Here is an 11537-nt window from a genome sequence, read left to right on the forward strand (position 1 = left end):
CGGAAACGGAAGCCGTCGGTTGGGCCGCTTTCTCCTCTCTACGTGCGGCGGCGTTATTGCGCCCGAGCTTATCTGCATCTCACGCTTAATCAGTGACCGCCGTCACGCCCGCGGGGTCCGGAGGTCGCGAACCGCCGTGATCGTCGCAATCGTATTCCGAGGCCGACTAGCGTGCAGCATGACGGCAGCGCCGAGCAAGAGGAAGCTGATCTTGCTGGTGAGTAGCCGACTTTGCCTTTTCTGCGTGGTTCCACCTCCCCCGAGGCTCAGATGGCGAGAGTCTACGGCGTCCATCAGAAAGGAACCGCGACTCGATGGGTTGGGGGGGGCGTCCCGTATCAAGCCTCGCCGTGACCTTTGACCCATACGGCTGCGTTGAAAAGAGGACAAAATCACACCGGCTCAAACGCGGCCTGCGGTTGTCTGCGCAATAGTCGAGTACCGGAACCGAGTCGACGTGTGCGGCCAATCGGATTCTTGACTGGGAGTCGGTGCAACAAATTAGCTTCAGCTGGTCGCCCCAACCAACCCCTAGCGTTGTCCAATGGTGTCAAGATGGCAGCATCTGCCACCATCTGCCGCCATCCGCCACCATACCGCCGCGATCCGCCATACCGCCGCCATATCCTGCCATCTTCCACCACCTTTTGACTTGCCCACATGTGGTCGTTCACAGGCGGGGGTCTTGTCCGTGTCCCTGGTGACGCTGATCCTGGGTCTGGGACTGGGACTGGGTCTCGAGCTGCAGAGATGCCGAGACCGAGGTGGGCCACCCGTCGCAGGTGTCCGCCCGAATGGCACGAGAAGGGAAGGCGTGAATAATTGGCGCCCTTTGCAAATTCACTCGCGATTGTGTCACTATTGTGTCACTATTGCTCACTGGGGATCTTTATGAAGGCCACTCTCCGAGGCCAAATGATTAATTTTTTTATTTATTATTTTATTTTGTATTTAAAATTACAATTTTAAAATTAAACATTTTATTATTTTTTTCTATGTATTTATCTTTATTTTTTTATATTTAGTTTTCAATTACAGTAAAGTCTCGTTATATCGATATTCAAGGGAGTCCGAAAAAATATCGCTATAACCGGGACTATCGATATATCCGACCCTGTTTGCATGTAATTTTCTCCGTGCGTGCATAGAAATAGTATCGATATAACCGGGACTATCGATATATCCGATATCGATATAACGAGACTTTACTGTAGTATTTTTTAGTATAACCCTAACCCTATTTTGGGTCTCTGCAACCGGCACTTCTAAGACGTAAATGCTCATTACTTTGAAAGCAAAGTATCATGAAATATCATGTTAGGACTTTTTTGGTTTTTAATTACCCTTTTCAGAATATCTTCCAAAAAAGATTCCGAGAAGTGCTTCTGGGCTGTCGTAAGACGTCGGGCTAATGATGGTGTCCGCTGCAGAAATTTGTTGATGCCGTTATGAAAATTCGAATTGCTTCTTTCAATGCTGCGTCATTGCCACGACGCGCTCGTTCGCAGCGTGAGCGCAGTTCGGAAAGCCCGATGACCAAGCAGAAAAGGCGCCGGCCAGGTGAGGGTGGGAGGGGCTTCAGCGACGGGCCCTCCAGCCACCGAGGCGGCAAAGTCGTCCGGCTGCGACGTCCTTGCGGGTACTCTAGCCTGAATCAAAATCATCCCGCCCGGTTGGAGACATGCCAAAGGGCTCGTTGCCACCGCAGCTCCCCGAGACTTTGTGGCAGACTCCGACGGCCGGCAAAGACCTGTGCCGCCCCGTTTGATTGGTCCTTGCCTCCGGTGGGGCCCCGGACCACCAGTGCGCCCATCTGCGCTTCTTTGTCGCCCCAAAGCGGGACCGCCGACGTCATGCAGGGATCGCTGCGGGCAGTCGTACGACAGCGCCGCCCACGGGTGCGGATGCGACGCCGCCTGCCGGGACGGCGGAAACTGCTGCCGCGACTACCGCGACCTCTGCGAAGCCCCCAGTAAGCCTCGGCGCGAAAGGTCGCCCTGACCGAGCGGCCCACCGACGCCCCTTGCGTGCGTGCAGGTCAACTGTGGGAGTGCACCCATCTGCGCTGCGGCGAGACCCGTCTGCCCACCAGCAGGTGCCACTGCTCCGACGACTGCGCCGCCAATTCGGACTGCTGCAGCAACTACGGCCACGTGTGTCTAGGTGAGACGTGGCAAACGGCGGCTGACGGTGGCAACGCTTGAGCGCCAGACTTTTGTGCGCCGACCCACAGGACAAAGCGACTGGCTGGATGACGAGTGCCAGGACCTGTCACGCCCCTCCTGCCCACTGGGGTAGCGCACACCCGCTCACACGCTCACCGTGTTGCACTGCACTGCGCCGCGGCAAACCCGTCTGACGTTCTTGGTTGTCACGCGCTAGCTTCTCGCGCCAACCGCTGCTTCTGGTGTCGCTGGATGGCCTGCGGGCCGACTACTTGCGCCTGTGGAGCCCCCTCATCCCGGCGCTCGCCAAACTTGGTGAGTGGCGCCGGAGGATCCTTGGTCTTCTTGAAAGTCAGTGTTTGTTTCCATTGATTTGTCGTCAGAGAAATGCGGGACATCGGCTCCATACATGCAGTCGGCTTTTCCCAGCAAGACCTTCCCCAACCACTACAGCATCGTGACGGTAAGGCACGCTCCAAAACACGTCAACACACACCCGGGCGCGGTGACGCTACGCCTCCCCCCCCCTAATCTCGATCGGCAGGGTCTGTATCCCGAGTCCAACGGTTTGATTGACAACGTGATGTACGATCCGGTGATGGACGCCGTTTTCACTCTGTCGGGTCCTGAGAAGGAGAACCCCAAGTGGTACCTGGGACAGCCGGTGAGTGGCCCGACTCGGCCGGCTGAGTCGCCTCACGGGTGATGGAGCGCCGTTTCCTCTGCAGATTTGGCACACGGCCAAGTACCAGGGGCTGAGGTCTGGGACCTTCTTCTGGCCCGGATCGGACGTTAAAATAAACGGCAGCTTCCCGGACATCCACCGGCCGTACGACGGGTACAGGAGTCTTGGACCTGCGCGTCAAAGGCACCCCGGACTCTGACACGTGTTCCCCGCAGGAAAATCCCCTTTGAGGAGCGAGTCCTGACGGTGTTGAAGTGGCTCCAGCTGCCGGAAGGGCAAAGGTGACCCGGCTTGCAGTCTCGCCCCTTCTTTCCCCGTCTCTGCCCGTCTGACCCCGTTTGGCCCCGTCTCGCCCCGTCTCTCCCCGTCTCTGCCTTTCCAGACCCGACTTCTACACCCTGTACCTGGAGGAGCCGGACAAATCGGGACACAGCTACGGTCCCGTCAGCGGAGGGGTACGTCCACGCGACTCCTCAGAGCGGTCGCAGTTCCGGCTGAGAGTCTGCGTAGTCTGCGCTCGGGACTTTGCCTCCTGGGCGCGTCCGGGCCATGCCAAACGCATCCTGTGACTCCGCCGCAGGTGGCCCGGTCCATCAACGCCGTGGACAAGGTGGTGGGTCAGCTGATGAACGGACTGAAGCAGGCGGGACTGGACCGCTGCGTCAACGTCATTGTGGTCGCCGATCATGGTAACGGCGGCGACGTTTCCCGGGAACCGCGCCGAGCGGCAAGTAGCTCTCTGCTGTGCATCGGCAGGCATGGAGGAGACCAGTTGCGACAGGAAAGAAAACCTACAGGAGCTGCTGGGGGATGTCGGTGACTACATAGTCACCGAGGGACCCTTCGGACGGATCCGAGCCAGGAACCCGGACGTCCCCCGTGAGTACAGAAGGGGGGCTGTCTGCCATTGTGCCCTAAGGATTTCCGCCCACTTGTCAAATCCAAGTATTCCAGTCTTGCAGCAGGTAGGAGGGCGGTGGGGGGTGCCCTCCTCCTTGCTTGCAGCTCTCTCACATTCAAAAACGTTCGCAAGCACCACGTTTATTGCTGTTTGCTCTTGAGAAAAGGTCAAGCGCTTATTTGTAGACGCCAACCGGCTTGGATGGCGACGGTCTCCTGGGTTTCAGAGTCCCCCGGCCTGTTTGCTCGGCCGTCCCTGATCCCACTGGGGGGACCGTCCCAAGCACGCCGGCGGCAGACTTCAACATCCGAGAGTTTCCAAATTTCCAAACGTCCACCTAGAGCCTTTAAGGCCAACGGCAAAGAGCCCCACTTTGCCGTTCCGGCATTCCCGTCGCGCGAATTCGGCTCTGCATTTGGGACCAACTTTGCATTTGGGCCCAATTCGTGTGTGGCAAGGCGAGCTCGGACCCGAACAGAACCGCTTCCTGTTCCCCGGCGAGTTGCAGCAATGTAAGAGACACATTCACGCGTGTGTTTCAGTGGATGCGGCCGCTCTGGTGGCCAACCTGACGGTAAGCGCGTACGACGCGTACGGCGCGTTGGAAGTGCGGCCGAGCGACCCTGCGTCTGCCGCTGCCTTTCGCCAGTGCAAAGGTCCCCGGCGAAAGCTGCGCCCGTACCTCAAGTGGCACCTGCCCAAACGGCTTCACTTCGCCAACAGCCGCCGCATCGAAGACGTCAACGTGCTGGTGGAGCCCAAGTGGCTTCTGGAGAGGTGCTGGCCGGGCATCGCCGGCATCCCCGAGCCTCTCCCTCATTGGCGCCTCCCCCCTTTGCTTTCAGGCTTCCCGGTTCGTTGAGCTTCTGCTCCGGCGGCCAGCACGGCTACGACAATGATGCAGCCAGCATGCACGTGGGTCCCGTGTGCCCACCCCCTGCCGCCGCGGCCGGCTAGCGTCCTGCGTGCTAACGGCTGTGTTGTTTCCCCTCCCCCTCACAGGCCATGTTCGTGGCCCATGGTCCAAAGTTTGCCCCCGGCGCCACAACGGAGCCCTTCGCCAACATCGAGCTCTACAACCTCATGTGCGGTGGGTCGGTGCCGCCTCCCTTTCGCCGGGGCCGTCCCGGCGACCCCCCCCTGACTTTCCGTGTGCAGACGTGCTGCAGATCTGGCCGGCCCCCAATAACGGAACGCACGGCAGCCTGAACTATATGCTGCGACGACCCTTTTACGCCCCGCTGGCGCCACCGGAGCAGAACGCGCCGGGCGAGTGCCGCTTGGGCGCCTTGCTGCCAGCCGACCCGCTGGGCTGCTCCTGCCCCCAGATGGTGCGCGCGTCCCCGATCCGGACCGTCGCCGTTTGCCGCCATGTTGACCTTGACTGCAGGGAGCGTTGTCCTTTTGGTTCCTCCTTAGAGCACGGACGATGTCGTGGCTGCCAACCGTCGCCTGAACATGACGTCCGCTCAAGGTGAGCCCACCTGCCGCCTCCCGCCGCCACCTGGGCGCAATGACCCCCTTGCGACTTGCGCAGAGGCGGCGGCACGCCGCAAGCACCTGATGTTCGGCCGGCCTCGCTCGCTCCGGGGTCCCGAACGCTACTGCGTCCTCCACCACGACGCCTTTGTCAGCGCCTACAGCGCCGACCTGAAGATGGCGCTGTGGAGCTCTTTCAGCCTGGACGCGCCGGTACGCTTGCCCGACGGTGAATGAAAGGCCACGGGGGTTGGGGGGGGGGAGGGTCGGCGGCACCAAATTTCTCCATGACTTGTCCTCCTTTGGGCAGAGCGACTCAGAGCCCCTCCCGCACGTCGGCCCCGAGTGCCTGCGGGCCGACGTCCGCGTCCCCCTGGCCGACGGACGCCGTTGCGACGATTACGGCGGCTTCAGACCGGCCTTCCTGTACCCGCCCGGTGCGGTGCGCCGGCCACGCGCTCCGCCATCACCCCCGAGCGGCCTCCATGAGCTCCGTGTGGTCTTGCAGGTCTGATGTCAGCGGAGGAGGAGCGCCGCGACGCCTTGCTCAACAGCCACGTGGTGCCCATGTACCCCCAGTTCCACAGTACGTAGCGTCGCCGCGGCGTCACACTCCCGACGTGACCTTGGCAATGGCAACCACCGTTTTTCCCATTCCTACGTCGGCGGCGCGGCGCAGAGACTGTCGGACCGGCCATCAGGGCGTCTGCGTCCTGTGCTTGCGCCCGCAGGGATCTGGGCCTATTTCCACGGCATCCTGCTGAAGAAATACGCGGCGCTTTCCAACGGTGTCAACGTGCTGGCGGGCCCCGCCTTCGACTACGACCATGACGGACACCACGACCGACTGGAGCTCATCGGGCGGTAAGAGGAGAATGGCGGCGGCGCAAATCTGTTACTTTAAATCGAGCAAATTTGTAACTTTAAATCTAGCAAATTTGTGCCTTTAAATCTAGCAAATTTGCGATCTTGAATCCAGCAAATTTGTGACAAATTCTCGCAAATTTGTGACTTTAAATCGAGCAAATTTGTGATTTTAAATCTAGCAAATTTGTGACTTTAAATCGAGCAAATTTGTGACTTTAAATCGAGCAAATTTGTGACTTTAAATCGAGCAAATTTGTGACTTTAAATCTAGCAAATTTGTGCCTTTAAATCTAGCAAATTTGCGATCTTGAATCTAGCAAATTTGTGACTTTAAATCGAGCAAATTTGTGACTTTAAATCGAGCAAATTTGTAACTTTAAATCTGGCAAATTTGCGAGTTTGAATCTACCAAATCTGTTACTTAAATCGAGCAAATTTGTAACCTTAAATCTAGCAAATTTGTGCCTTTAAATCTAGCAAATTTGCGATCTTGAATCTAGCAAATTTGTGACAAATTCTCGCAAATTTGTGACAAATTCTCGCAAATTTGTGACTTTAAATCGAGCAAATTTGTGACTTTAAATCGAGCAAATTTGCGAGTTTGAATCTAACAAACTTCTGACTTTAAATCGAGCAAATTTGTGACTTTAAATCGAGCAAATTTGTGACTTTAAATCTAGCAAATTTGCGAGTTTGAATCTAACAAACTTGTGACTTTAAATCTAGCAAATTTGCGAGCTTGAATTGAGCAAATTTGTAACTTTAAATCTAGCAAATTTGCGAATTTGAATCTAACAAATTTGCGACTTTAAAGCTAGCATATTTGTGACTTTAAATCTAGCAAATTTGTGACTTTAAATCTAGCAAATTTGAGACTTTAAATGTAGCAAATATTTGACTTTAAATCTAGCAAATTTGTGACTTTAAATCTAACAAATTTGCAAGTTTGATTCTCGCAGATTTGTGACTTTAAATCTAACAAATTTGTGACTTTAAATCTAACAAATTTGTGACTTTAAATCTAGCCAAATTCGTGACTTTAAATCTAGCAAATTTGTGACTTTAAATCTAGCCAAATTCGTGACTTTAAATCTAGCAAATTCGTGACTTTAAATCTAGCAAATTTGCGAGTTTGAATCTAACAAATTTGTGACTTTAAATGTAGCAAATTTGAGACTTTAAATCTAGCAAATTTGAGACTTTAAATGTAGCAAATTTGAGACTTTAAATCTAGCAAATTTGAGACTTTAAATCTAGCAAATTTGAGACTTTAAATGTAGCAAATTTGAGACTTTAAATCTAGCAAATTTGAGACTTTAAATCTAGCAAATTTGAGACTTTAAATGTAGCAAATTTGTGACTTTAAATGTAGCAAATATTTGACTTTAAATCTAGCAAATTTGTGACTTTAAATCTAACAAATTTGGAAGTTTGATTCTCGCACATTTGTGACTTTAAATCTAACAAATTTGTGACTTTAAATCTAACAAATTTGCAAGTTTGATTCTCGCAGATTTGTGACTTTAAATCTAACAAATTTGTGACTTTAAATCTAACAAATTTGTGACTTTAAATCTAGCCAAATTCGTGACTTTAAATCTAGCAAATTTGTGACTTTAAATCTAGCCAAATTCGTGACTTTAAATCTAGCAAATTCGTGACTTTAAATCTAGCAAATTTGCGAGTTTGAATCTAACAAATTTGTGACTTTAAATGTAGCAAATTTGAGACTTTAAATCTAGCAAATTTGAGACTTTAAATGTAGCAAATTTGAGACTTTAAATCTAGCAAATTTGAGACTTTAAATCTAGCAAATTTGAGACTTTAAATGTAGCAAATTTGAGACTTTAAATCTAGCAAATTTGAGACTTTAAATCTAGCAAATTTGAGACTTTAAATGTAGCAAATTTGTGACTTTAAATGTAGCAAATATTTGACTTTAAATCTAGCAAATTTGTGACTTTAAATCTAACAAATTTGGAAGTTTGATTCTCGCACATTTGTGACTTTAAATCTAACAAATTTGTGACTTTAAATCTAACAAATTTGCAAGTTTGATTCTCGCAGATTTGTGACTTTAAATCTAGCCAAATTCGTGACTTTAAATCTAGCAAATTTGTGCACCCTGTGATCCAGGCGGGCCACCCCGAGCAACGTGAGTGTGCCCACGCATTACTTTGCCGTGCTGACCAGCTGCCGCAACGCCAGCCGAGCGCCGGCGGAATGTGACGGGCCGCTGCGCGCCGCCGCTTTTCTCTTGCCTCACCGGCCAGACAACTCTGAGAGCTGCCAGGTAAACAAAAGCCGTCGGTTTGCCCATTTCTTTGCCGTCGGTGCCACTCACAGAAATCGACCTCGGCAGAGCGCCCAAGACGAAGCTTCTTGGGTGGAGGATCACATTTGGTTCCATCAAGCCCGAGTGAGAGACGTGGAGTGGATGACTGGACTGGACTTTTACCAGGAGAGTCGGCGACCAATCACCGAGCTGCTGCGGCTCAAGACCCGCCCCACAGCCGCCACTCACAAGCCATGAATGTGCTTGAGCAAATAAAGCAAAAAAAAAAAAAAAAAAGCATCGACTCATCTTGGTTTTTTTCCCCACCTGAACCAGGAGGAAAGAACAACACGGGGGCTTCTAGGCGCTCATCCGCGATCTAGCTAACTCGCTATCTAGCTAACTCACTATCTAGCGCGCTCGCTGTTGCGCTCACTCGCTATCTAGCTAACTCGCTATCTTGTTAACTTACTATCTAGCGCACCTGTGGCGTCACCGGTGCGCACCGCAGCTTTAAGCTTTAATGTCTTTCAATTCCTTGATCTCCTTGATGTGCGTCTCACTCTGACGCATATCACAGGCTTGAAAATGGTATAAAAGCAGCTGTCGTGGGACAGGGAGATTGAGACTCATCTCGGACTCAGACCCAGACAGTCGCACCGCTCGCAGAGACCTGCTCAGCATCGCACGGAGTTTCACAGCACGACTTGCTCGACTCTACTCCACGATCAAGCTCTGCGCATCATCTGCCTAGAAGATCTGACAACGAACCTACTTACAAATAAAGAGAAACATCAAACTCTTTACACTCACTTTTGCGCTCACTCGCTAGCTAGCTAACTTGCCAGTTAGCTCACTAGCTAACTCGCTACCTGACTGTGTAAAGTGTCCTTGAGAGTTTTGAAAGGCGCTTATAAATGAAATGTATTATTATTATTATTATTATTATTATTATTGGTGTCGAGCCCCCCCCGACCTCGGAAGTCTTCTTGAGTTTTGTCTGGAGGCTCGGTGGCACGGGGTGCGCGCTTTGCTTCCTTCCTTGGTACTGTTAAGAAACAGATATTTTGTATCCTCATTTTATGCAAAGATATACTATTCGTGATGAAGATAAATGATGCATATTGCTGGATGTTGAGCGGATCTGGCAACCCAGCCACAACGCTGCATGCGGTCCTTTGACAGTGATCAAAGTCACAGATGAGAAACATCCTACTTGTACGATCTAAACAAGAAGGACCGACCATCTCATCTCGAGTCTTTATTCTCCCCAATGCATTGCGAACACGCTGAAGATCTCAACAGGTACGACTTACGAAAGACATAAACAACCAAATGGGGGAAAAAAAACAACACGATCAAGATGAGATCAACAAGAAAGAGCATGAGGGCCAGGTTGAAATATAGTTTTTTTAGAGATGGGGTTATTCTGAGAAAAAAAGTCACAAATTTGCGAGATTCAAACTTGCAAATTTGCTAGATTTAATGTCACAAATTTGCGAGATTTAAAGTCACAAATTTGCTAGATTTAAAGGCACAAATGTACTATATTTAAAGTCGCAAATTTGCTCGAATGTAACTCTCAAAATTGCTAGATTTAAAGTCGCAAATTTGCTAGATTCAAAGTCACAAATTTGCTAGATTTAAAGTCACAAATTTGCTAGATTTAAAGTGACACATTTTCTAGATTTAGTCACAAATTTGCTTGATTCAAATTCGCAAATTTGCTAGATTTAATGTCACAAATGTGATAGGTTTAAAGGCACAAATTTGCTACATTTAAAGTCACAAATTTGCTACATTTAAAGTGACAAATTTGCTAGATTTAAAGTCACAAATATGCTATCTTTAAAGTCACAAATTTGCTAGATTTAAAGTCTCAAATTTGCTACTTTTAAAGTCATAAATTTGCTAGATTTAAAGTCTCAAATTTGCTAGATTTAAAGTCTCAAATTTGCTAGATTTAAAGTCGCAAATTTGCTAGATTTAAAGTCACAAATTTGCTGCATTTAAAGTCTCAAATTTGCTACATTTAAAGTCCCTAATTTGCTAGATTCAAACTTGCAAATTTGCTAGATTCAAAGTCGCAAATTTGCTCGATTTAAAGTCACAAATTTGCTAGATTTAAAGTCACAAATTTGCTAGATTTAAAGTCACAAATTTGCTAGATTTAAAGTCTCAAATTTGCTACATTTAAAGTCATAAATTTGCTAGATTTAAAGTCTCAAATTTGCTAGATTTAAAGTCACAAATTTGCTAGATTTAAAGTCACAAATTTGCTAGATTTAAAGTGACACATTTTCTAGATTTAGTCACAAATTTGCTTAATTCAAATTCGCAAATTTGCTAGATTTAATATCACAAATGTGATAGGTTTAAAGGCACAAATTTGCTACATTTAAAGTCACAAATTTGCTACATTTAAAGTGACAAATTTGCTAGATTTAAAGTCACAAATATGCTATCTTTAAAGTCACAAATTTGCTAGATTTAAAGTCTCAAATTTGCTACTTTTAAAGTCATAAATTTGCTAGATTTAAAGTCTCAAATTTGCTACATTTAAAGTCTCAAATTTGCTACATTTAAAGTCCCTAATTTGCTAGATTCAAACTTGCAAATTTGCTAGATTCAAAGTCGCAAATTTGCTCGATTTAAAGTCACAAATTTGCTAGATTTAAAGTCACAAATTTGCTAGATTTAAAGTCACAAATTTGCTAGATTTAAAGTCTCAAATTTGCTACATTTAAAGTCATAAATTTGCTAGATTTAAAGTCTCAAATTTGCTAGATTTAAAGTCACAAATTTGCTAGATTTAAAGTCACAAATTTGCTACATTTAAAGTCTAAATTTTGCTAGATTTAAAGTCACAAATTTGCTACATTTAAAGTCACAAATTTGCTAGATTTAAAGTCTCAAATTTGCTAGATTTAAAGTCACAAATTTGCTAGATTTAAAGTCACAAATTTGCTACATTTAAAGTCACAAATTTCCTACATTTAAAGTCTCAAATTTGCTACATTTAAAGTCACAAATTTGCTACATTTAAAGTCACAAATTTGCTACATTTAAAGTCTCAAATTTGCTAGATTTAAAGTCACAAATTTTCTAGATTTAAAGTCACAAATTTGCTACATTTAAAGTCACAAATTTCCTACATTTAAAGTC

General features: G+C 48.1%; 1 protein-coding gene across 2 annotated transcripts; it reads left to right on the plus strand.

The window, feature by feature from the left end:
• The first annotated feature begins 70 nt into the window (after positions 1-70).
• Positions 71-8663, plus strand: LOC148882630 (venom phosphodiesterase 1). 2 transcript variants are annotated; one of them, XM_089023634.1, is made up of 25 exons: positions 73-217; positions 677-764; positions 1838-1972; positions 2038-2163; positions 2234-2294; positions 2383-2480; positions 2549-2628; positions 2710-2829; positions 2894-3003; positions 3066-3131; positions 3233-3305; positions 3431-3539; positions 3607-3729; positions 4294-4325; positions 4401-4528; positions 4597-4666; positions 4754-4841; positions 4910-5082; positions 5171-5225; positions 5289-5443; positions 5541-5667; positions 5739-5816; positions 5962-6094; positions 8234-8390; positions 8460-8663. In XM_089023634.1, exons 1-25 carry the CDS (start codon positions 179-181, stop codon positions 8628-8630), a joined length of 2595 nt encoding a protein of 864 aa, XP_088879760.1. In that variant the 5' UTR covers positions 73-178; the 3' UTR covers positions 8631-8663. The 2 variants fall into 2 exon arrangements, with proteins under 2 accessions (XP_088879762.1, XP_088879760.1); XM_089023636.1 differs by lacking the exon at positions 8460-8663 and having other exon boundaries at positions 71-217; positions 5910-6094; positions 8234-8374.
• The last annotated feature ends 2874 nt before the right edge of the window (positions 8664-11537 follow it).

This window comes from Hippocampus bargibanti, linkage group LG20 (assembly GCF_051943395.1).
Source record: "Hippocampus bargibanti isolate YZ-2025 linkage group LG20, ASM5194339v1, whole genome shotgun sequence".
Lineage (NCBI taxonomy): Eukaryota > Metazoa > Chordata > Actinopteri > Syngnathiformes > Syngnathidae > Hippocampus > Hippocampus bargibanti.

Coding starts and splice junctions, on each gene's coding strand:
- LOC148882630 (XM_089023634.1), top strand. CDS start 179: ATGACGGCAGCGCCGAGCAAGAGGAAGCTGATCTTGCTG. Junction 2,164..2,233: donor CTACGGCCACGTGTGTCTAG/GTGAGACGTGGC, acceptor GCCGACCCACAG/GACAAAGCGACTGGCTGGAT. Junction 4,529..4,596: donor CCCAAGTGGCTTCTGGAGAG/GTGCTGGCCGGG, acceptor CTTTGCTTTCAG/GCTTCCCGGTTCGTTGAGCT.